The sequence below is a fragment of the Poecile atricapillus genome, chromosome 7 (assembly GCF_030490865.1).
Source record: "Poecile atricapillus isolate bPoeAtr1 chromosome 7, bPoeAtr1.hap1, whole genome shotgun sequence".
In the NCBI taxonomy this organism is placed as follows: Eukaryota; Metazoa; Chordata; class Aves; order Passeriformes; family Paridae; genus Poecile; species Poecile atricapillus.
Window position 1 is genome coordinate 11749705 of NC_081255.1, and position 26140 is coordinate 11775844.

General features: G+C 37.6%; 1 protein-coding gene across 3 annotated transcripts in view; it reads right to left on the bottom strand.

The window, feature by feature from the left end:
• Positions 1-26140, bottom strand: part of DENND1B (DENN domain containing 1B) — a 156633-nt gene that overhangs the window by 89061 nt on the left and 41432 nt on the right. For all 3 annotated transcript variants that reach the window (XM_058842632.1, XM_058842634.1, XM_058842633.1), the window contains exons 3-5: positions 25183-25226; positions 9861-9910; positions 1716-1835 (exon numbers count right to left, since the gene is read on the bottom strand). In XM_058842632.1, coding sequence (XP_058698615.1) covers positions 1716-1835; positions 9861-9910; positions 25183-25226 — 214 coding nt within the window. The remainder of the gene's footprint in view (positions 1-1715; positions 1836-9860; positions 9911-25182; positions 25227-26140) is intronic.

Sequence of the window (26140 nt, forward strand, 5' to 3'; positions counted from 1 at the left end):
AATTGTCACAATAAAAGCAATAAAGGCAATGCTTTGGATATGGTTCAGTGAAAAATTATAGCTTGCCACCTTTCATTTTCCTACTCATTTCTACCAAGTAATAGACCATTGACTAATCTTTGCTGATGCACGTCCATGGGGAAATGTTAAAAGAAACACCCAGTTTACACCAGCTGAGAATTTACATCCGTTGCTTTGCAGCACTCCATACAGTACTTAAATGTACTTGAGCGTGCATAACTGATTTACATGTTGTTACAGCCGCACAAACAATGCAAAACATTTTGTTTCTAGCTTAATGAGAAAAGAATATTAACTCAGAGAAAAGAGCTAAAAGCATACACGTACATTCTCACTCTGGGTTTTAACAAGTTATATTAAAAAAAAAGTATCACTGAGAAAAGGGTTAAACATTACACATTCCAAAAGCCTAAGACTTATATCCTTCTGAAGTATTGCTAAAGACATATTTCAAAGATCCCAGAAAGTAAATTAATTTCCAGAATAAAATATTTCCCTATTGCTACTTCCATTATATGGTAGTATTTTTTTTTCTTTGCAATATTTCGAGCAAACATTTCTTTTTAAATTACTTGCCAAAAAACATCCAGTGTACTGGCTCTCAACATTAGTTTGGCATCTGTTTAAAAGTTCATTAAAATCTTGATGTACTGTTTCCAATAACTTTAAGTACTCTACAAGTCTCTACATTGGCTGATCTTTCTTCCCTCAGTGTTCATTTACTGATAATCCTTTTACAAGCTGATCTTAGGTTTTTCTCCCTAACTCACATGATCTATCCTAATGACACTCTCCATGACTACATGATTTCCATGTTGTCCAAATACCTGAAAAACTGCTTTTCTCTATATTATTCCTATCCTACTCTCAAAAGTTCTCTCTTTCCCTTTTGCTGCCAATGCATTTGGCCCCTCCTCTCTTGCATTTGGAGATTCTCACTTTAAAAGCAATTTAAATTCAATTTTGTTCTTCCTATTTGCTGCTGAGCTTGGTATTTCCATTTCCTCTAAGGGGCTTGAAGGCTGCTAGGCTCTTAACTGAAGTTGCAAATTTGTCTTTTAATAAGATCACTTTGCCTTTAATTTCATTAAAATGGTTTTAGGACAGCTAAATAATTGGGGGTTTTTGTTACCAAAACAATTAAGAGAGAATAAAGAAAAGCAGAGGGAGTAGCATAGTATTTCTTTGGGGTCACTCTCCCCAACATCAGTGTCTCTTCTGCAACAAAAAACAGCATGCTCTTACCTTGTGAATTCTCTGGATCTCATATTTCTTATACTAGATATAGTCTGGGAAAAGAACTTGGACGAGACACCCAAAAAACTCCTTTCCAAGGACAGGAATACAGAATAATGCACTTTATTGTTGAATTGACAGAGTGCTTGTCAAAGATCTGATTAGAAAGTAAAAATATCCACATAATAGTCGAAGCCTCTAAGGCTGGAATATATTGTTCTCTGCCTTTTAAGCAGAGATTTCATATTATTTTAAAAAAATTATTTAGCTTCACAGAAGAATACCATTATATGGGGCTTGAGGGCACTTTTTATGTGAAAGCAATGGTAGCGCTGCCGTAGAAAAGCAATACCCTGATAGCAAAGTTAAACACATTAGCAGAGAATTTGTAAAAGATTTTTTTTTTTCTTGTGTTTGTTATATTCACTCATTGATTCAATTTTTATTTACCACCTTACCTTAGAATACAGAGGCAGACCTTGCCTCCTGATGTCAAACGGCAGAATCCAAACCTTTGCTTACTTTCAATGTCGGTGAGCACAAAGGTGAAATGCTGTCCTACTTGGTTTTGGGACACCCTGAAAAACCAGATACAGAGCATAAAACCATTAAATCAGATAAAAGATGAGCATTTAAGTCATTGGTCTCAAGTATTTTCATGCTCAATCCTCACTATAATCCTCAACACAATTCTAATGTCTGCTGATCTTTTCCAATTCTTACATGATTTTCTACAGCAGAATATCTAAGGACCTGCTAGTAATGATGAACACCTGCCATTTCTGGTTCAATCTTAGATGATCACACTGAAAATTAATTCCCAGAGAAGTTGAAAATCATTACAGACTTCAGTCTACCAGTCAGAGAGCACAAATTCTTTTTTAATGTATCCCTTGTAACATGGGGCAGGGGCGGTTGTTGTGGTTTTTGTTGGGTTTTGCTGGTTTGTTTGGGTTTTTTTAAATCTCCAGCAAAATTAATTATAGAAAATCAAATCTACCTCCTAGCGAAAAAAAAAGTAGCAGTTGATCAAAGGGCAAGAGAAGCAATGTAGGACACAGGGATTTTATACTGCTTTTAACACATGCATGACAAAGGTTTAAAGATCAGCTAAGTGGTACCACTACCCAACCTGTAGAGTCTCCCACTCTTTTCAAATTGCTTTAGACCCACATGAACATAAGATGACTAGGATAAACCAAAAGCTTGTGCTGAGCATACAACATTAGAAGATACACTTAGTCAAATATAATCACCCATAAATGATGGACTTTTTTGCATTAGGTAATTAAACTCAAACCATTAAAACAAGCACTTTCCTCAATTGCCTTCAACAACCTGGAACAATCTAATGCTCTCTTTAAACACTGTAAATATTCAATGGTTTGTTCTCAGTCCCTACTTGCTCAGGTTCTGGGTAGCTGGGATGCTGTACACTGCACCTCGCACCAGAGAGCCATCAATAACCAGACCTTACTGCTCCCCTGCCAACCTTGCAGTTTTCTCTGCCACATCTCTGCACTTTGCTCTTTCCTGCACAGAGTAGGCTGCCATGAAATGTGGGGTGTGGTTTCAGCACCCCTGCACACACTGGGGCCGAGGGCTCCCACAGAAACCCAGCAGCAGCTGCTCAGTCGGAGCGCTGGAAATGCTGTGAGCAGTAACCTCGGCTGCCTCTGCTCCGCCACGTCCCACTCTGAGGCTTGGAGCTTCCAGCAGCCAGGCCTGGCTTCTCCTTACACCATGAAACACCCTGCCAGGGTTAGGCTGGAGGCTCTGTGCACGACCTTATTAACCCAAATCGTTTTTAATGAACGGCATACATCTACGTCAGGCAAAATATCTGTACACAGGGCCACTTTAAAAATGAGATTTAAATTCTGATATTTTCTATTAAAAATAGCCCAGCCAAGTTATGAGTTCAGTGGGAAGGATTTCTGATGCCATCTCACCACCTCCCAGTCACAGTCTTTCCTTTGCTTCTTTAACAGAGGCAACTCCATGTTTTCACAGTCAGTGTAAGAGTGGCCCGGCTTGAAAACTGCTTCCCTCACAGTATAGAAAGAGATGTAGGCAGCAAGTCACAGATTTTTAATATGAGAAACACTCCAAGGCTACAACTCAATTTCCACAAGAACCCAAAAGTTTGCATTTGGTCCCATTTGTTTCAAAAGAACCACTAACAGAAGCCAGTGACCAATCATCCATCTGGACTACATTTTCTGTTCAGTTTAAAATACTGAATTAATTCTGGGTTTTAATTTGAGATGTGGGGGCAGCAAGGATTCCTGTTTTTCTACTCCTGCCCCAGGGTGTGCAGGGGTGCAGAATTAAAAGTGACTATATGTAAGACTTACCATGAAAAACAATGATAATTGGGAATTTCAATCAATAGATGACCACAACGTATAAATCAGACACATAAAATATTCCACAAGAGCTAGCATTACAGTTTGAACACATATATAGCATGTTCCATCATGCAGACAAACACTGGTCAAGTGACTTGGGATTTGTCCCTCCCTGTTTCACTGCAGTGCATTCAGGTTATTTAGAAATCAAGTCTCCCCTCCAGAAACAGGCAGCAGCTCCTGACCCTGCTACCTGGACCACAGAATTGATGCCTTTCAAATTTTTCTTAGCATGAAAATCAGCATAGATAAAATGAAATTATTACCAGAATATTATATCAGAATTCCCTCAACAACATGTTATCCAGACTATTTACTGGAGCACAAGATAAAGTAGTCCAACTGCAAAGCCTTTCTGCAGAATGCTGGTCTAGTCGGCTGTTTGAAGAGAGCATGATCTGCTCACTTGCAAGGGGAGAGCAGGCACAAATCGTTGCTAACCAGTGCTGACATTCTCCTCACTCATTCCTCTACCTTGCTTTTGACTTACTTTCAACTTTGCCCTGTGTGCTTACTTTTAATGCTAGTTCAACAACAATAAATCACTAGTAATGAAGAATGTGTGTAAATACTTATTAACCCTGCAGACTACAATGGGCTCTTTCTACAGTTCACTATAGAATTAAATATAGGTTTTAAAATCTTCTATGTACCTACACAACACAGAAAAGACTCCTTAGTACCCATGGAGTACATAAAGAGTAATTTTAAAGATTTTTGTTTACACTACAGCCATTGCTCAGGCCTTACTTTAAGGGAGCCTTGAGAGTTGATTAATGCAGGAACTGAATCTCTCCTTCAAACAAAAAACAGCATATCTAATCACTAAATTTATCCTTTGCTCTCCATAGAAACTGTTCTTCTTCCAAATTATTTTGTTTAGGATAGAGCAGATGTTTGAATTTTTTTTTTCTTCAGATTTTAGAAATTTTTGAAGAGTTTCAAAAAATTTACGACCTTATATGTGGGAATAGAGATTTCTGTTTTCTTTTAAAAGCAAATCACAATGTCATTGTTACTTATAAAATATCACATACATGTCCTTGACCAGTGTAAATAATATACACAGTTCTGTCTGAAGCTTTGGTGGCTGCTACTTAAACCTGAAAGTTTTATCCCCAAAGTGATAGGGAAAACCAAACCCATCAATTAGTCACACTAATTTCCCCCAAATCAAAGAACAAAATAGAAACTGTTTCAAGCAGGAATTCGAAAAACAACTAGTGGTACAAGCTGATGGAGAGACTGTGGAGACAGTAACACTAGGCTGGGCATCCTCTTCAACTAATTGCTATCCCCTAATCTAAGCTTCAGGGACTATTTCCTTCACTTTCCAGGCCCACTCCAGGACCCGTAAGTCCACAGCTCAGGTTCCCTGTGTGGAAAGCTCCTCTGTTCCACCAAGCTATCTGATTTGAGCTCTGCCTCCCAAAAAACCCAGTCCTTTACAATTCTGGAAGAAAAAAAGGAACAGGAGAAAAACTGTCGAAGATATGAAAATGGACAATGCCATCACCAAGTAATAAAATTCTCACAAATAAAAAGCACAGTTAGCTTATTAATGGGACTATGTGTTCAAAAAAACCCAGAAGCATTAAAAGAAACCACAACTACTGAGTAAAGAGTCTCACTGGGAGTATTTAAGTTGCAAAAGAAGCCTGTCTAGAAGTTCTCAGGGCCCTGACCATCACACTTGGCCAAGGGTCTATGGGGGCATGGGGCAGCTCCCTTGTCATTCCCAGGTTCCCCCTCAGACAAGTGCACCTCTGCATACACATGGAAACCAAACAACCCGTTTGAAATCATTAGTTACACTCTTCACCGCACTGCAGCCTGTCCTTACACTTGTCTCACACATTCACTATTACACAAACACGTGCCATAATGCAGTGAGACACAAGATGCAAAGAACTCAGTTGTGTGCAACTGCTGCTACATTTCTGAGTTTGAAACCTCCCTTGCAAACTGACTGCAGTGCCTGAGGGGTACAAGAAATGCTACAGCTTATTTATCTTCACCCATACAGCTTGAAGTACTTTCTTGATTACTTACTTTTCATTCTGAACTATTTACTCTAATGGCAAAATTTTTGTGTAAGGTATCTTATAACCACCTTTTCACAAGATCTGAAAATCCGATGATTTCAAAGCATTGTTTTGCACTTTGCTTGATCATAACTGTGTTTCTCCACAGACTTCTACCACACATATCAGTAGAAACACCATTAGCCAGGAACAGGACAATGACAGTGATGTCATTCTTGCTATCATTACTCACTCACCCTAAAAGATTATGAGTTAAATAACCAGCATGGTAATTCCCATACTCGAGTGACATTCTGCTGCTGAGGAGAAATCCTCTACAGCAGCAGCACCATTGATTATTCTCCAAAATCCTATACTTCCCAGTGACTGGGTGAGCACCAGGGGGAATTAATGAGGTACACATCACTGTCTCCATGTTGATCCTACAGGGAGTTCCAAAAAGCGTATCTAAAAGAGGGTTGTGTGCTTCACATTCAGCAGGGGGAATGCATCCTGAAAGGGAAAAGACTGAGGAATGAAAGGAGTAAGAGAAGTACTTATGGTGGAGAGAAATGGCAGAGACTCAAAGCACAGATAAAAATGAGGGGGTCAAGCAGTGACGTAGCACAACTTCACACTGAACCTGAAATAGCTTCAAAAGGAACAAGAGAAGTTGCACCTTCACTAGTCATCACCCAGCTACATAACTGATGGATGTGGAGATTGAAGTACAAACTCTGCAAAGTTACACCTGAGTTCTGGGTTGAGAGGGAAAATACAAAAGACTGCTGGAGAAAGAAAAGTGAAGCAAACCATGCAGGATTTGCACCGAGGATTCAAGCAACAAGAGAGAACAAAATGGTGTTGCCTGAAGCATTAATATTACTTTAGCAAACATTAAAAGGAAATTAAATCTCTGTCATCAAATGTAAAATCCTCCTAGACCATATGAAAAGAAACTGAGTACCAAAGAAAAGGGTCTTTCTTTGTAAATAAATGCATGCAAACTGTAAGAATGTTATAAAATTGTGCCATTATTAAATAGAATTTATTCATAAAAAGAGACATAGGTTCTCAGAGCAAATGCTCAAGAACTTCTGTGATGCAGTTCATTTTTTATTCCTTTTAAAATTACACCATAACTAGAAGTAATCAAATTATGTGTTTGTTTTCAATAAAAAGTATATATATAACTCAAAGTTTAAGTCGTGGTCAAAGAATTTTTTTTTACACCTTTGTGCCTCTTTCGGCTTGACTTTCAGTTTCAATTTAATGGGAGTTACCTCTAGAATTTAAATTACCATTCACAGTATGTATCGTTGATAATTAAAGCAAGTAGTGTACAGTTACTTGTAGCATGTGCATAAAGTATATCAGGTGAGCAAACAGCATCAAACAGTGAGAACTAAATCTGGATCTCTATGATCATTGCAGGATAGTGGATAAAAGAAAATCAAATATATGTGCTCATTTCTTTTCAGTTCCTTAAGTAATTAATATAGGTGAGTAGAAAGAAAATGGGTGACAATGATGTTAGTACTGGTGCTTTAACTTTCCTTTCTCCATAATTTGAAGAACACAGATTTCCTACTTTATTTGGTTTTATTTAGCTAGATAACAGAATTAACATTCCATTATCTATAACTCTGCTGTGGATTAGAAACCCAGAAGTAATATATAGAACAGAATCATATTTTTTGTTTTAAGTATCTTGGTCAGCAGAATCAGTGGAAGTTACTACTTTTGCACTAGTAATTTCTAGCTCTAAACACACTCAGACAATGTTTGAAGTATTTTATATACGTAAATAAATACATATAGATATGCTATATATATGTATATAAATACACATATATTACAGGTTGAGAAGCTATGCTCTCTGCAGTACAATATGCCCAATGAATGAAATAAATATTTTCTGTTTCAGTTCAAATGTTTCTGTATAGAAATTGCCATTGAAACTGACTGTAAAAATACTCAGGAGTATTAGAAGTACCATCTATCATGATCCTATATACAAGAGGAAAAACTATAAATATATATGTAATCATCAGATAAGGGAAAGCACATTTATGGCTAGAAGAACACTAAAATATTTGGAACATCTTAAATGTCCAGTGGGAAAAAAAGCCCTATAAAACAGAACTTCAGCAGTGTTTTTCTCAATCCTTTTCTTTATCACTTCAAATTTCAAAATTAAAATAATTCAACTGAGAAATCAGAATACAACTGCTGGTTTTGTTTAAAACAATTGGTAAATGTGTCCACACTATAGAAAACACTTGATCTGAGCAGAAAATGGCAAATACATCACACAGCCAGTAAGCTGTTCACACAAATAACTTGTCAGTAACAGTCCCCACTTCCCTGAATGACCTTCCAGCATATCTGTCCTTTGCTCCACAATAGATCTGCCCCTCCTAGTCCGTGCTGCTACACTCCCATGATCCCGCATTACCTTTGGTTCTCCCTCAAATGCCCCAGAACCAGGCTCCCAGCTCTGCAGGCAGCTACGAGTGCAGAGCCCGTTCTAAAGACATCACAGCACTGCCCGAGCAGTCTGCAGGCCAGACTGATCAGCTTCATTCCTCTCAGCAGAATCCCAGCTTCCAGGAACCTCCACTCCTGTCCAGCTGACAAATTTTATGAAATTTGTAGAAATTTTGTATCTTTGAGAACACTGCTTTACAATAAAGCATGAGGCAAACAGTCAAAAAGCAGATCTCTGGGGAAAGGGCTGATGTGGTGCCAACAAACAAACAACAAACTTCCTTTAACTTTTTCCTTTTTGTTCCTTTTTTCTTTGTTTCTTATCCCTTCAGATAATCAGCTAAAATACATACTTAGCTATGCTATAAATTCAAGTATTCTCACAGCTTATTAAGTTCATCCTCTTCATACAAGTAGCTAAGTGCCTTCTAAATAGTTCAAGAGAACCATAGTTAAGGTAAGACAACTTATTTGAAAATAATTATTTGCTGCCACTGATTATCTTCTTACCACTGGATGGCAGCAACAGAACCTCACCTTTTTCTGTTATCCTCAAATTTTGTTTCCATTATTCTTCTTCATTACTGATTTTAAACAGATTTCTGTACATATCTTAAGCACATTAAAGACTTTAATGCTTTAAGGCCAACACTGAGAACCATATTAGTTAAGTCATTAAAACAGCTTAAAGGATAGTGAGCTTAACCAGTTCAAAACCCAAGCAATTTAATTAAATTCAGCTATAAAAGACTAAATAAGCCTAGTTTAGTTCACGGAAGTTGTGTTTATAAAGGTCTTTATTTTGCCAGTGTGTTTTGCTGCAAAGATTCTCTTCTTTCCTCTCTAGACATACCAGCTTTTCCTCTACCGATAGCAGATTCTTGCATCTGATAGATGCTTTTCATCTCCAACTCACCATCTACAACTGATGCACATGTTGCTCTGAAATTGGCTCAGCCTGCACATTACCTGGGTGTATCTTTCATCAATTAAGCAAATCAAGCTTTTAATTCAATCTTAGCCAATTTGGACAATACCAAACCGAATGAGTTCAATCTCTGAAATAAATTACCATTAATCATTTTGACAAGCCCAAATAAATATTTTTATTAATAAAAATATTTCATATAAACAGTTTAAATGACTGGAAGCATTACATGGAAGCCAGACTATAACTGATATCAGAAAGGTAAGGGCTAATTAATTATAAATAACAGTCTTGATTCTTCTCTGAGAAAAATCAATTGCATATTCAGCTACTTCCATGTAATTAAAGTCCTAATTTCTTTGAACCCAAACAACACGTTTTCTGTACTGCTTGGTGAGTTTTTACATCCTGGTGCACTGTAACATTTTTAATGAAGCTTGCTGCTTGAAGGAAACTGTGTTATATCCTTATACTAACACAGATGGTGCTCACAATTACAATGGACAAAACTAGGAGCTGAAATGTATCTCTGGATAGAGATATTCCTAAAATTCTAGGATTACATTTTGCTGTTATAGTTTCCTACTAGTGACTTCATACTTACTTGAACAAAGAGCAGGTTCTCTTATCTGCAGGTGCAAGTTTAGGGAGTACATTACATTTTCCTTTTCTTTAAATCCTTGCTTGTAATTATGCTAAAAATAGTTTTCTATGTGATATTTAAAAATAAATGATAACTGTAGCACATACCTTTCAATGTCAAAAGGAAAGCAGAACTTTGGAACGCTGTTCAGCACTTCCTGAAAATACAAGCAAAAGAAATGAAATTAAGGGTTTTTTGAAAAGGCTTTTGAAAGGTTTGCTTTTTTAAAAAAATGGCCAAAAATACTCATAACAAATAGTAAGTTCATGGAATATATGATTACAAAAAATACAGCACACGTTCCTGGACTGAAATAATTGATTATTAAAAAGGAATTAGGTTTGTGCTTTGGCAGATTGCAAAGACAATGCCACAGAAGCCCCAGGAGGGAAAGGCCTGGCCTGAAGGGTATTAACACCCTTCACATCCCCGCTGGGATTCCCTTCAACAAGGCCATATGGATTTTACAAGAAGCACCACACCATATGGGTAAGCCACGTCTGCTGCTACTTGTACCACAGACTAGCCACAGGGACTTCTGACAGATCCTGGCTCAAAAATACAAATGTTGTTTCAATTAAAATTCAGGCAGAGAAAAGGGAATGAAGTTGGCAGCAGAATGAATTACAGAGAGGTATAACAACTCTATACATGTTCCGTAGTCAAATGCTGAAAATGATGGAAATTGTCTACTGGTCCAAAGCAGAAATTTATATGATTAACCCTCTGGGCTTCACAAGCAAGCTTTGCTATTAATAAAGGGGGGCGGGGGAGGGGGGCGGGCAAAATCCACCAGATCTACATTCATACCACAGTATGAAAGGATAATGTCTCTCTTTCGTGCAGAATTTTATTTAAGAAGCTGTTTAGTGGCAAATAAAATGTGTTAATGAAAATATAAAATTGCTCTCAAACTAGTCAACATTTTTCTTTAAAAAAAAAAGTGAATTACCAGATCACTTAGCAGCAAATATTAAACAATGGCTTTACAAGATCCTAGAAAATAGGTTTTATTTCCTTGTTCCCAACTGGGAAAACAAACCCCCTGTGAAATGCTTCAGCAAGAAAAGACAGTTGACACCAATGCAGTTGGTCAAAGCTGCAGAATTTGTTTTTGTAACAGCCCCACAGACCTGTATGTCTGTATACACGAGCTGGCCCACAAGGTTTGCTTTCAGAAATGAGCACATTGATTACAAATTTCCAGGGCTGCACATGAGGGTCTAAGAAGCTGATTTAAAGTGTTAGCACTGTGTAGCCTGAACACCCTGTTTACTGCATGTTGGACTATCAACTCCCTTTAGGGGAAATTGTGTATTTAAATTCCTACACACTACAGTGACTATTTACTTCAAACATTCACTGGTCTCAGTGGATAGTGTAAAATATTGAGAGCCCACACAAATTAATCAGCAAGAGAGGAACTGTTCAGAAGAAAGCCTGTGACCACAAGATGTGTATGTGAGCTGCAACATTTTAAGGGTTGTGCCTCAGTAAATCTTCATGTGATACAAAATCAGGAAGTCAATGATTTTAGAATTTTCAAGTCATACAAAAGATTTCAATAAATCTTTACAACTTTTACTTTGTTAGCACAGTGTATGGAAGCCACTGATGTGTTTTGGGAAATATTATTAAAAGGTTATTAACTCCACTAAGAGCAGCAGTATGTAGAATACTCTTCAAAAGGAACTGCTCGAGCACCATCCTGCCTGCTCTGAGTGCCCACTGTAGAAGAGTGAAAAGCAAATTATAAAGAGGGCAGGTAAGCATATGATTCCTGCAGTCAAGAACAAGCACACATAATGCTAGTAGTAGCAACAATAAACTCTAATAAAAGAGAGCAAACAGAACTAGCTAATCAAAACTTCCAACTCAGAAACTTCCCAAGCATTTCCAAACAGTCTCTCGCTTCAGTCTCGTAAGTTTGTTTTTCCTGTACGAAAGAAATAGTATTTTATTCTTTTTCAAAATCTGTACCTATTGTCACACTACAGGAAGTGATTTTTCTCCTCACTAACAAGAATTTTAATTGCTGCCTGGTGAGCTTAGCACTGACTCAGAATTGGGTATGGAAATGTATTCATTTATGTTCCCCATTGTATTCTCTCAGAATAAATTATCACGCAAGGAAAAGAAAACAAAAACAAAAAAACCCGAAGGTATTAGCTCAATATTTTGACTAAACAACCTGAAAATGAGGGTGTGTTTCGAAGCATTGCCCAGGCCGAGCGACAGGCCGGGGCTACCCCAGCGCCTCCCAGCCCTCCCCAAGCCAGACACGTGCACACAACTTCTGCGGAGCAGCCTCCACTCGCTTCCCAACTGGCAGGAGCATCCCTCGGGGGACAAGTCTTTAAACCTCCGCACTCTTTAAAATTCAACCAGCCAGCAGGTCTATAGACTGGTGTATAAACAGTATAGACACACACACACACAAAAAAAATCCTCTCTCGGCTTATGTCAGTGACAAAGCAGCTCAGCAGTTGACTGCTTCTCCCCTGACAGTGTAAGCCGGGTTTACACAGATCAATAGATGGAAGTCCTACCTAGCTTCCAGGGCTCAGTTTTCTCCCTTAATTATAGGTGCTATTCAGATTTTTAAAATACAAGAAAACAAGATGCCCCCAAGATGCTCCTAGATGAATTTAAAATGCAAATGGTATTTATATAGACATTCACATTTGTGTACATATTTGTACCTACAAACAATTACAGAAATCATACAAACTTGCAGCAATCTCTATTGGAAAAAATTGGAGCTCTGTCTCCTAACGGCTCATCATTTTCAAGATTCCCTAACCAGTCATGACTTCTTCCTGAGTCAACATACACTCTCAGAAAAAAGAATAAAGTTATTTGTTGTCTTTTATATTCATGACTTGATAAAATTATGTATTTATTTCTGAAGACAAAAGATTGTACAGGTCTTTAGAAAGCAAAACAGTTTGATTCACATGTCCCATGATTATTTCCTCCTCTATCTCTCACAGTATTAGTGCTTTCAGAAATGGTCTTTGTATTATAAACAAGGTGTATACAGCGGGAAGATGATAATGTTGGAAAAGAAAAAAAATAAAACCCCATACAAGTAAAGGATTATTTATTTGCTTTTCAACACTGACTTAAACATCTATAGGTGCATACAAAATTGTGTTTAATTGCTAAGTAAAAGGATAACTATCTCATTCCTCCTAAAAACTCAAAGAGAAAGAAGAAAATCATAAAATTGATATAATGTGAACTGTGACATGCTGCTTCCCTTGAAAAAAGCTTAAACAAAGATAGAAATGGTATTTACAAAAATATCTCCCTTATACCTACAGCACAGCAGCAGCACCCTGCACTCTCACAGGCTCAAGGTGCAATGGTTTATTTATTCTCTCTCATCAGTTGCATTGTCCAACTCCAGCCTGGCCTGGTCATGCTCACTGGCTCTGCAATGGGAGGATATTACAGAATCCTGAAAGTAAGAATTACTTAGCATTCCTTGCTTGTTTTGGCACCCACTCAGCTAATTCTGTGTATCAGCATTTTAGAAAGCAACACAGTGATAGAAAATGCTTCTGAATTGATACATGCCAGCTTCATGAATAAAAAAGTTCCTGATAACTTTGTACTCTGGAAAGAAACACGGTCAGTAGTCAACTTCCAGCAGTTTTGCCTTTGGGTATTTCAGATATTCCTCTAGGTCTAAAGACAAATTATGAAGAATTCCCTGAAATTGTTTTACGTAAAAATTAATACCTAATAGCAATTACTAATTGGCTTGCTAGACAAATCTACGGGGCAATCCCACAAAAGTCCTGCACACACCTTATCATTTGCAGTGTGACACCACAGGATGGGTGTAACACAACTGTGTGATGTGGAAGCCTCAGTGCCACATGAGTGGCAAAACACAGAGCCGCAGATGTGCCCTCTAAGCTCCACCTGCTGCAACACTTCTATTTGCAGAAGATAGAAAAGTTATGCAATAACAGCTCCCTAAAAATAAACCTCCACTTTCAGCTAACAATTTTCAGACTAACCTGTGGATAGTGGTGCGTTCTTCAACAGCTCTTTCTATCCCAATAGAGCTGCCATGTTACACTTCATACATCCCTGACAAACACGCAAAGAGGAAGGAGATTCTGGACCATGTAGCAGAAGTTGTCACTAATGGATACAAGCAAGATTAAATTTCCACTGAACTGAGCTACCTGTATGTTTCTACAACTGCAGATTGTTTTGACCCACAGAACAAATTCCACTCCACTGCTGAGAACAATTTTTGATCCTCATTTAGTTGCCTAACGTAAACCACAACTCGCAAGGCCCTACAACCTAATGACTGACATTCAGAGGAATCAGGTTGCTCATAATGCTTAAGCAGAGAGCCTTTTAGAGTACTTGCTCTCTAAAAGGTGTTTGCATCTTTCAAAAGCTTATTCACAGAAACATTAATTGCCTAAAATGAATGAGGAGCTGAACACCTGCAAAGGAGGATGAGATCACTTACAGTATTTCAGTTAGATTTAATTTCTCTTGTTCCTGCTTCCTATCTCCTCCACCTGGCCATCATTCAGTTATATGCCTCAGGAAAAGATGCCAGACAGGCAGCTGAAGCTTTTTAGTAGCTTAGTCTAGTGGCTTTGTGCTCTACACAGCAACAAGGGCACAGGTAAGGGCACAGACAGATGAGGCAGCAGGACAGGAAGACTTGAAACAATAAGGTAATGGGATGAGCTTGAGATCTTAAAGAACCAAAATCACATCAACAAGTAACTCTCATAAAGCTAGCAGTGGAGGCCCGAAGGTCAGCCATACCTGTGACTGAACTTGATTGTTGCAGCATCACTTAGAACCAACAGCACGTTAAATACACACAAAAAGAAATTAAAAAAGCTTAAGAACTGGAACAGTGAAGGACCAGGGTATGGAACACTCCAACTAGATATATGCTACCTGATGCTCTTGCCCTGTAGAGCAGACAAAGGCTGATGTTCCTGGCAGCACACTTTTTACTGCCGTCACAGAAGCTTTCAAAGGTAGTTTACAAGAAGGAAAGCCAATCCTGCCTGATTAATCTCACTGTCCTACAAGACTAAGGAATAAGACTTTCTAAACAACCACACAGCAAGTTTTAAAATTCAGAGATTTTACTGAATTATAAATTCTTGTTGTCTCTATTTGCTTAATTGCTCCTGAATCTCATCATATAAGCAGACAAAAATGAGCCCTACTTCAGACAGTTGTGTCCAGCGCAGCATACAGACAATCAATTAAAGTAACAAGCTCAGTTACAAAAGCAGAATAAAACCAACATGAAGTTCAGCACAGGTTAATTTTCCTGCTTAAAGAAAAAACCTTCAAATTTCCTGGAACTCATATTAAAAATGGAAAAATTGACTCTTCTTCCCAAAGAAAGTTCCCCTTAGAATATGTTTAGATTCAAGCGTTACCATCTACCTCTACTACTGGCAAGGCAAACAAAACCAAGATAAATATTACTTCACCACACATCTCTAGCATGTATGTAATATTAGTATTCCACGCAGCAAAAAATAGGTTTCTTTCAGTTCCCTGACTCCTGTCAGGGAGATCATCATTCCCTAGGCAGTATCAGAGAGTTAGGAAAAACAGGAAATATGCCCTTCCATCTCCACTTTTGAGATTACTATGTGAGCAATATTTAACTTTTAAGGTGGTATTTACTACCTTTATGAAAATTATTTACATTTTGCACAAAAGAAAAAAAAAAAAAAAAGGAAAGAAAAAAAAGGGCACCAGCGTATGGCACACAACTTTCTATCACCATGCAACAGGGAAAAAGTGGCTTTTTATTAATAAATAACTTCCATGTCTCTAATACTATCTGGTAAATCAAAAGAGAAGTTCTCTCAACTAGAATTACAGGAGATATCATTTTCTAAATCCAAATATGTAAGTGTCTGAAGGTCATGTTAAAATCCCCAAGTCATACTGCACAGATAAGGGGGCAGCAATATTTGTTTCACTCAAGACCTCTTCAGGTCTCCCCCTGCTTACAAAAGCAGCTAAGATGCAACTCTGGCAGCAGTGCTGAGGATCTCCTGCACATCCTAGTCAGATGCCGGTTTCTCCACTGGTGAAAAAATAATTTCTGTAAAAGACACCACAAATTGAAAAACTGATCCATAATTATTCGTTTTACCTGTTATTCTTCTCATTCCACCTCTGAATATTCTGATAGCAAGGGAGAGAACTGAGCCTATTTGCAATAAACCCAACTCTACCTATTCAATATATTGCTTTAAAATGAAGATTGCAATCTCAGAAATGTCTGTAAAACAGTATCAAAGAATATAATGAGTAGAGTGTAGTTGACACTGGTCAAAAGGGTCCTATTTGCAAGATTTCCTTCTCAGTCACCAAGAAAGGCTATTTACAAAAGGAAAATGAACTATGAAAGAACACTACAGATAATGAATATCTGCATTTGCATGCAAATGAAATATACTGAAAAAATTATAGGATTTCAAGCATGATAAAACTCTACTCCAGATGCAACTTGATACATTTCAAATTGATTTTAATTCCAAGCATATTTTGTTCCAAATCTATTCCAAATATTTTTTCCCCCTCACTAAGTACTGCATTAGTTAGTTAAAAGACAAGTCCAGAAACAGTGTCTGTAAATAGTAGGATGCCATTCCTTGGCTACAAAGCTTTTAGTGAACAACTGGCCTGCCTAGTAAATATCCAGTACTGGTGTACACAGAAAGGTCAGCACAAGCTCTGCAGACTGCCTCTGCTTAGGCTGAGCAGTGAAACTGTCTTGTAGCACCAGGTGATGCTCTTCCAGAATCACAACTTCCCACTGGTAATTCCATAAAATGACTGCACAGCATAGGCCATAAAGAAATCCTGATTTCACTGGCAATTCAGAAACTCAGAAGTAGCCAGAAAATTGAGCATCATGCAATTAAGGAACAACTTGAATGCCACACTGAGAGAAAGCATCTGTAGCAGAGAGTGATTTATGCAGATAAACAAGGTGAGGCAGTCCAAGAGCCAAAACCTTGTCTGGGCTCATCCATGCCTAAACGTGCAGCCCTGTGGGACAATGCTGGCTCCCGTGGCTGGGTCAGCAGCAGAGCAAGTACCTTGTACAGGGTACTGAAACTGATGACATGTGAGGGCTGAGTTTCTTGGGCGACAAGAATCTACAGCCAAAAGAAAAGGAATTGAGAAAGGAAATCAGCTTCTAAGGAACCTGCTGGGTTTATAATTCTTTAAATGAAATTATTTGTGATATTTTTATACAAGAAACACTTATTTCTTGTTTTACACTCAGCAGAAGTTACATTCTAAGCGTCATCATAATGCAGCTCAATAAGAACTGCTTGCAGTAATAGTTTTTCAGTACTAAATTGAGATATTATCAAGTGTATTGAAAAACGGAAGGAAGATGATTCAACTCAAGATGAAAGACCAAAGAGGGAAAGGGAAGAAGCAAACAAGCATAAATTTAAAGTGTTAACTTGTCCCTAGTGCTACCCAATGCAGACAGATGATTATCCCCAAAAATAAAGTGTAGTGGACATACAACTGGGTGTCTTTTTCCCAAGAAGATATGCAATGTACATTCACTTTACCGATGGCTGAGCCTGTCCAGACCTTCCGGCTCCCTGCTCAAAGCCTCTGGCAGCTTTACTGCTAGCAATTACTCTGCAACAATTACAGGCTGGTGTTGCTGCATGTGAGCATCAGTCAGCAACCTCAGCACTCAGTCAATCAGCTTAGCTTCAGCCTCTGATACAGCATAAGCCAACTCTGAACAGCTAAGAAAAGAGGGAGGCAGCTTTCACCAGCAAGCCAGACAGCACAAGCAGCTACAGCTAAGAAGATTTTAAACTCCTTCACTTCTATCAGAAGAATGAAACTGCCCATGGTCAGGGAAGACACTCATAAATATAAACCTAGCATTCATAACACTGAAAAATTAGCAGAAATCCTGTTCCTAAAGTAGGATTTCTCTATCAACTGAAAGAAGTCTTCCCTCTTCCAAAATTCAGCTTAAAATTCAAGAACGGGTGCACGTGTTCAGTGACCCAGTAAATTTTCTCTAATCATTGTCATTAGTGTCTAGTGAAGGATAAAGGGCAGAGATAAGTATGCACTACACCCTCAGAGACAGAGTTCTGGCATGAGATGATTTCTCATATGTGGATCTTTCATTATCAAGTGTACATTTATTAATGACTGCACACAGAAACAGACACACAAAAGCCAGAAACTCAATACCTCTGCTTAGGGGAGAAGCAAGTAGAGTCTACCGGTCAGGTAGTCCACAATGCCTTGAAAACTTATAGAAAAGTAATGGGCACCATAAATAGTTATATTCTGATGGATTAACATATTTCCCTCCTGATCACCTGCCTGGAACTGTTTCACTTTCCCTTATTCCTGGTCCAAGATCCCAAACAAGTAGCCTGGATCCCTCCAGCTGCAGCCCACTAATCACCCTTGCATTGTTCTTGCTCTCCTGTTCCTGATTTTAAGTCCCATCAAGTCTTTGCCTGGTTCCTTGATTTCATCACATGTGAATTCTGCACTTTGATCCCAAACCATTTCCTAACATAGGCAATATGTAAAAGAGTGTTTTTTTAACAAAATATCAGCAAATTATTTGAAGTGACACTTCAAGTACCTGTAGCAGTAACACTGAAGCAATGTACCTCAAATGCTCTCCCAGTTCTGCAGAAAACTATCATAAAGAAAGGCAGAAGAGCCAAGAACCAAACACAGGGTTCAGGAATATTACATCCAGTTCTTAACACAAAAAGGATAGCATATTCCTGAAAGTGCAGCAGAAAAGCCTCAGACAAAAATGCTGAAAGTAAAAAAAAAGCAACAAATTGAAGACTGAAATGGAAGGAGGGTATTAGGGAAGCAGATGAGAAAGTATAAGGTATCCCAAAATAAGGAATTAGGGGACTATTGTCTGCAATATTCTGAGGGCAGCTGAGGTCAATCAACAACGACATCACACATGACAAACTGGCAGTCTTTCTGGAAGATATTCCAAATGATTGTCATCACTACTTCAGCCATCAGTTAATTTTTTCTTCTTCGGTTTGGCACATCACTGTAAGGCTGGAATCTGATTTGGCTTTGAAGTAAGCAAAATCAGTAACAGTTATTGTCAATAGGCTGATACAGAATATCTGAAGGACATTCAAATATTAATTCTGCACTTATTTGAGCAAACAGAGAAAAAACTACTACAAAATATAGTCCCCCAATATCACAGCTGTATGGTTTTAAAAAATAGCTAACATATGCAGACAGTCTATTAAAATGCACATAATTTATTTGACTCAAAATGAAAACATATCTAACAAGTAATTCCATTCATCTGGCCCTTTTTCACCCAGCCTTAAGATATACAAATGTGTGCCTTTTCACCAGAACACAGCAGCTGGGAATGAAAAGAAAAGCATTCAAATGATCATTTTCACATCATATTCCATCGTCTTTTCACCAGCTTCTCCCCAGTCTTTCTTTGAGTCCCATTCTGTTACAAGAGAGCTGCTTTTTAGATCAATTCATATTTCCATAATCCACACTGCTGGTCCTCTCTCTCCTCCCCAGGGTGGACTAACCCCTGCATCCAGAACTATGGCTTATAACTGTCATTAAGACCTATAACGATAACAAGATAACAAAAGAGCTGGTAGAGATGAGGTTAGCCAGTTTCATATGCTGATCAAGTTCAAAATTTTTAACTTAAAAGCTCTATAAAACAAAACTCCCACAACTGTGAGAAAAAGCATACTACATGTTGCTACCTGTCCTCAAAATTTCAAGGAAATACCAAGTTTTCAGTATTGGCCTTTTATAGTTTTAAAAATTAAAAAAAAAAAAAAACCTCTCAAAATTTTATTTTGTCTCTGTTAGGATGAATTAAAAGAAAAGGTTGAGAAGGCACCTTGGAATAGCCACATCGTGAATCATGTAAGTGTCTCAGTGATTCTGGGTGTTCCCAGCACATCTACATGGGCAGTTGTTCCACAGAATATTTATCAGGACTGAACAGATCTTTTCTGTTCACACAGTGCAGTCAGCAACTATAAATACACCTCTGAATGTTTTCCTGCTGATCATTCATCAGTTGGGATTTGCATAGACAAAAAGCATTGCTGCCTTACACACAGTATTTTTCAATAAAAACAGTATGTCTTCCAAATGCAAAGTGTCAGAAAATCACTTTATCTTAACCAAAGTTCCCTTGAAATGTACAGAATTGCCACATTGCCAGCATCTCAGCAAGGCTAATTGCTTTCCACAAAGATTCAAGTTCCAAAATATCTAACTAAATATAATGTGCAACATTCAGACAAAAACATAATGAAAATTAGCAATCTCATTAGATTGATTCCTCATTTCTCATATCAATGCACCCAACTATTAATCATACTTATTAATGCTCAAACAATAAAATCCCCAAACCCTTTCTAAGACTCCCTGATAAAAATAATCCCATAAAAGCAAGCACCTATCTAGTTAGCATAAACATTTGAAACATGCATTTAATGCCTCATCAGAATACAAGAACAAAGCCATCTCATGCAGAAAGCTGGTGAGATGCATCCCCTAACAGCACGCCCGCAGCCTTGGAGGGTGTGTAAACAGCCTCGTACCTCCTGGGTTCCTGCTGCTCTCTTAAGAGAGAGCACAGAGGAACACAAAATCTCACTGCTGGCTTCCATACATTCGTTTGACCCAGAGAACAGACTTTAGCTTCCTTCCTGAGAATATTAAAAATGCACCAAACAAAAAAAAACCAACCAACCCAACATGTGCTATAATTTGAAACTTTAAAAAAATGTAATCTTTTTCATGGTGGCCTCATTTATGTTTTTTCTTCCACAATCCATGCAATTAAATATTACATCCTGAAAGAACCTGAATCTTTTGTCTCCAATCAGATGCTCATTTAAACCTGGCTTAACTTTCAGTAGTTAAAATATACACTGAAAGTCAAGTGTGTGATTGGTGCTTTGCTACAGGAAGACCAACACATTGGTACGTCTGAGGATTTATCCTTTAAACAACTGCATGTGCACCTATGTATCTTAATACATACAAATATTTTCACATAAACCAGGTAGATTTACACATATAGTATGAGACTTTAGTTTGGGCCACTACAGGACACAAAGCTCACAATTCAGTGGTAAACTTCTGCACAATGTGATACAATAAAACTAAAACCCAGACGTAAAATGCGAGATAATAACATAAAGAACGTTACCCTAACTTCAGAGAAAATAACACAGATTCCCCACATGGATGCCACATCCCTTACTCATTATTCATCTGCAGGGTTTGGGAAAAGCCTGACGTGGGAAAGTAGACTTAGACTGCTTGTCTAAGAAAGCAAGAGGAGATAGGATGAACTCTGCAAAACAACCAACAGTCTAATGAAGAGTCTGAATTCCTTCATAAACCACATCTTCAGTTAATAACCCCTTGCCATATTTATTACTAAAGTGGTTTCTGGTAAGACCATCTTATGATATTAGCTACTTGTGTCATCTTCCTGGTGAGATGTTTTTCACCAGCAGAGAAGTTGCAGGCTGAAGCTAGAAAATGATATGTGATTAGACAGGCAAACAATGGACACTACATACTACTGGTAGAAATCACTTTGAGTCAACAGGCGGTCAGATTAAAAAGCTACTGAATCTAAATCTACTAGCTAAAAATAATACCCAACATACCTGTAATTACTAAATTAATAAGGAATGCTGGACCTCATGTGCCTCAAAGGTTAAGACAACAGGAAGCAGCACTGCCTCTTGCACAGTCACTACCTGCTGCTGGTGCTATCAGCACCATGCTCTTCTCCTTCCTTGCGCTAACACCACTCTTTTCCTGGAAATACTTCAACCTAGTGAAGTCGGTGGGAGTGTCAGTGTTTTTATTTGCTGAACAGATACAGAGCCCTAGTGGAGACATCTGGACACATGCCATCAATAGGGCTTTGCTACTAACTGCACTGCCACAAGGAGACTATCCAGTGGCAGCAGATCGCAGCTCTGCCAGGTGACATTAGCTTCTGCAGAAATGTGCATTTTCTTCTTCAAAAGTCATCAAGTACTTCAGTTTGGAAGCCTTTTGGGTTGCTTTTCTAAATCCCTTTAAAAAATACTTTCTTCTAGGAAACAAGTGCATTTTTTTCCCCCAGATATCATAGTATTCATATTTTTTCTACAGACCTCCACTTAAAAATGGGGTGGTAAGGCTGAAATTAAACTCTAGTTTAACCAGTCTGAACAAACAAAATAGCAATTTCAAGATTAAAAACACACATATCTTTTATTATGGGATTTTTTTCTTGCATAAAATTCATATTAAAACATACTACAAGACAGTGCCTCTAGGAATATACATTAAAAATACACTAAACAAAAAAACTAGCCCATTAAATGTAATGGCTACATAAAATGGCTACAGCTCATTTTTCATCCAGATTTGAGTGTGTGAAGATAATCACAGAAGACCTACATATGCTCAAATCAGAAATCTTCACAGTTTTTCTACAGTGCTGAGATTATTCACTTTTTCAACATTGTCAAACTCATTTTTGTAGCACCCAGATGCACACAGTACACACACTGCAACTCTAAAATTACTCAAACAGATTAGTTCTTCTGGCTCTTGAGGCACTTTTTAATAAATACTTTCTTTGAAATGGTAGTGTGGCTCTTTGTATTTTGAATTCTAACCAGCATGAGCTCATTTTTTCATTGATAGTTTTGAGAGTTACTAAAAATGGAATTACTCCCACCTTAAAAAAGCACAAAAACACTTTCTGAAACACTCCTGGCAAAGAGAAGTATTTTTCATTTCCTGTCTTGAAGTGTTACTTTTTTCCTTCCTCATTCTATGTTTTCCTCTTTTCCTTCTTATTCTGGCATCTGAGGAATTACCAGAGAGAAAATAAGTGGTTTCCCTGCAGTCTTGGCAGATAAGGAAATCAACAATGAATCTTGCAAATTATTTTGTGTTTCCAAAATCATGCCTTAATATTTTCTTTACTTGACAGACTGCGAATAAGTGATTATAACAAATCCCTGGTCTTGTCTTCCTCCTGATCGACTGTAGTTTCTACATCCCATCCACAACAGATGGGATGTTTTGCAAAACATGAATTTGGAAAGTCAGTATTTAAGAAAAAAGTACACCAAAAGAATATTGACCAGCATCAAAGAAAATGGAAGGGCAGAGAAAAACAAAAAGAAAAAGAAAACAGAAGATTAGAAATTAGTAAGCAGTGGGAAGTTCAAATTACTTAAAGGACAAATATGAGAAAGAGGAGGAAAATGTCAAAATGGCTTAGACAAGTTTTCTTTGCATTATGAAAACAACAAAAAGGTGACATGATAAACTGTAGAAAAATTCAGGAAGAGAGGAAAATATTTTGCCCACTGTTATCACATCACTGTGCAAACAGACAGCCCTTCATTTTTAGGAAAGATGATTCTTTGGGATACATCCAAAAACTAACTCACACATTTTACATTTAAAATAGAAATGACTGAAAAACAAGACAGAGAATATTCTTCTTCTTTTTTTTTTTTTCTTTTCTTTTAACATTCTCCCCACTAACTTTCATGGAAATTAGCCATGGTAATTTTAGTGAGTTTTTGGTTTCTAAAGAAATTAAATCTGGTGGATACTCATGTCTCCAATCCAAACCTACCCAGTTCAACACGCACACATACATGTACAGAGAAGGCTTCTGTTGATTTCACTTCATGATTTGGCTCAGGGGTTTGCTTTAAAAGCTGCTATACACTCTGTTTAAATCCAGTGGTTCTAATAGGAAAACTTCCCTTGCAAGGAGAAGGATTAAATTATCCTGTTTTCCAGGAACACAAGCAATTTACCTGAAACACCAGATTCCCTACATGGCTGAGACACAATGTGCAGGCATAGGTTTTTCAGAGCCCAAAGGCAGAGCGCTGCCTGAGGCCTCTGGTGTTTATAGATTAGGTATGTCTATTACATCTTTGTATGATTCCCCTCCAGTCTTTAGTGGGCTTCATCTTCTAATCATTTTTCTACACCAGCTGTTCTCTGAATAACCTTCGACTTGCTGAATAAGCTCCCATTTTTCTTCATACATAATTTCTCTTTTCTTTTTTTTTTTTTTAAAGACCAAGTCTTTCTTGGAGAAAAAGAACAAAACAAACTGGAAAAAAAATAATTTAAATGACAATGAAGATGATCATTCTGCAGCCAGGATAATTATCAAAACTTGCTGAATGCCTAGCTGAGAGCATATAACAGCATACTTTGCTCATTTGTCACTGTTTTACAGGCTGCACATTTCTGACTGATGCTATTCCCTAACCAGACATCCTACTTTCTATGTTTGTATATTTATTCCTTTCATCATGAATCATCTTATAGCTGTCTTTACAGAATCTTGTATTATTGATTTAAAAAAAAAAAATCAATAATTTATCAACATCTACTGTACAACAACACTTCCAGATCATCCACTGTGGTGATATTACCAATGAAGAATATGTTTGCCTCAATATTAGTATAAAAACAAGAGGCACCGAAGCCACTGAGACAGAGATATTTATTCTATTTAGCTGCTTTTTCTATTTTCTTCTATGAAAATAAAAATATTTCCATGCAAGAAACTCTTGTAGAAGTTGCTGCAATAATAAAATTTAGTGATTTCATTAAAGTTTAATATTAATAACTTTCATAGAATAGTCATGGGGCAAAAATCCCAACTCACTAATTAATAGCTTGCTGTCACTACAAACAGTAAAATAATCCATCAGTCCTGTATGTATAAACTTTCCTTTGAGGATTAATTACAGATAGAGCATAGGATTTTCATGCTTTCAGAATCAGTAACTTTAGATCAATCTCTTATAAGGGTCTGAGGATTTTTTTTTCCCCCAAGCAAGTAACTAGGGTATCTCTAAAATATAACTATCTAAAATCTTGCATTGGAAAGGATTAAAGGAATGGAATGCACACATTCTGACATTAAGAGGACATACATGGGTAGCTCTTCAACTTTTTTGTTCTGATGTTTTTTAATAACATCAATGTTTGGCAAAGTTTTATTGATAATTTTTTCCACATTTTCAATCCCAAAACAGGTAAAAACCCAATGTGTCCAACAGGACCACCTGATAAAATACTCTGTATCAAAATTAAGGTGATAGAGAGAATTAGCACAACATTCCACACTCTACAACTGCTATTGCATATTCCTGTCAGGGAGGCAATCTAATCGCCAAGACACCAGTTGGGTGAAGACTTCCACCCTGCTATCATTAGCATCTGCCTCTCCACAGCTGAATAGAAGAGCTTTTTTATTATTATTCTAACATAAAAAAAAAAGTTCAATCTCATGTTTCCAACCTGGTCTCCAAAGTCCTCTGGGAACTTCCACAGTACCACTGGATCTGTAAATAATTGACAGACAGCATTAATCAGAGGCAAAGGAACAGAGTATTACAGTCAGAGTACATTAATATTAAAGAGAGGGTCAAGCTGAGCATCAAGATTTGAGGCAAGTGGAAAAATGTATCTAAAAACTAAGGAAGATACTGGATTATTAAAAAGACTTATTTCATATTTATGAAAGTGTATGTTTATTGGTTTACATATGGCAGCAGGTTATAATGTACACAACTCTTCATAATCAGTTCTTTATTTCTGGAATACCTCATTCTTTAAGCACATTTAATTTTCAATTTTTAATTTAATTAAGAAATAAAGAGATAGAAAACCTCTTTTAATCCCAGGGAAAAAGAACAGGAAATTATACGGGGGAAAAAGGGCCTTTATAAAAGTACAGAAAAACATAATTTGTGATTTTAAAGATAACACCAGTGTAACCAGCATTCTCAAGGAAGAGTATAGAAGAGCTAGCATGTTTCAGTATTTTCTGTTCAGAGCCTTTTAAAACCAGCATTTCAATGATACCTCAAAGTTTTCATTAACGATAATCACTGTTATTTAGGCTACATATTAATCTCCATTTAATGTTGTTTTGAAAGCCTCTACCACAATGACTGGAACCATAACCTTTCAACAGAAACACAAATTATGATCTTCACCCCGCCCAGGCTGTTACTCTCCTTTGATACAAATCCTTCACGAGTTGCTACTTTTACACCGCCACAGACACCCACCAAGTCTCACAGGCTTCGAAAACAACAGATTAGCAGCAGTGTTTGTCCACCTGCTCAAAGTGAAATTATCTATCTTCCTGCAAGGGAGACCCAGGGCAGTGCCGAAGCCTGGACCAGAGGCAGAGCTCTCTAATTTCTGCTCGCGGCCCAGCCACGCTCAGGCAGATCCTCCTGCCACTGAG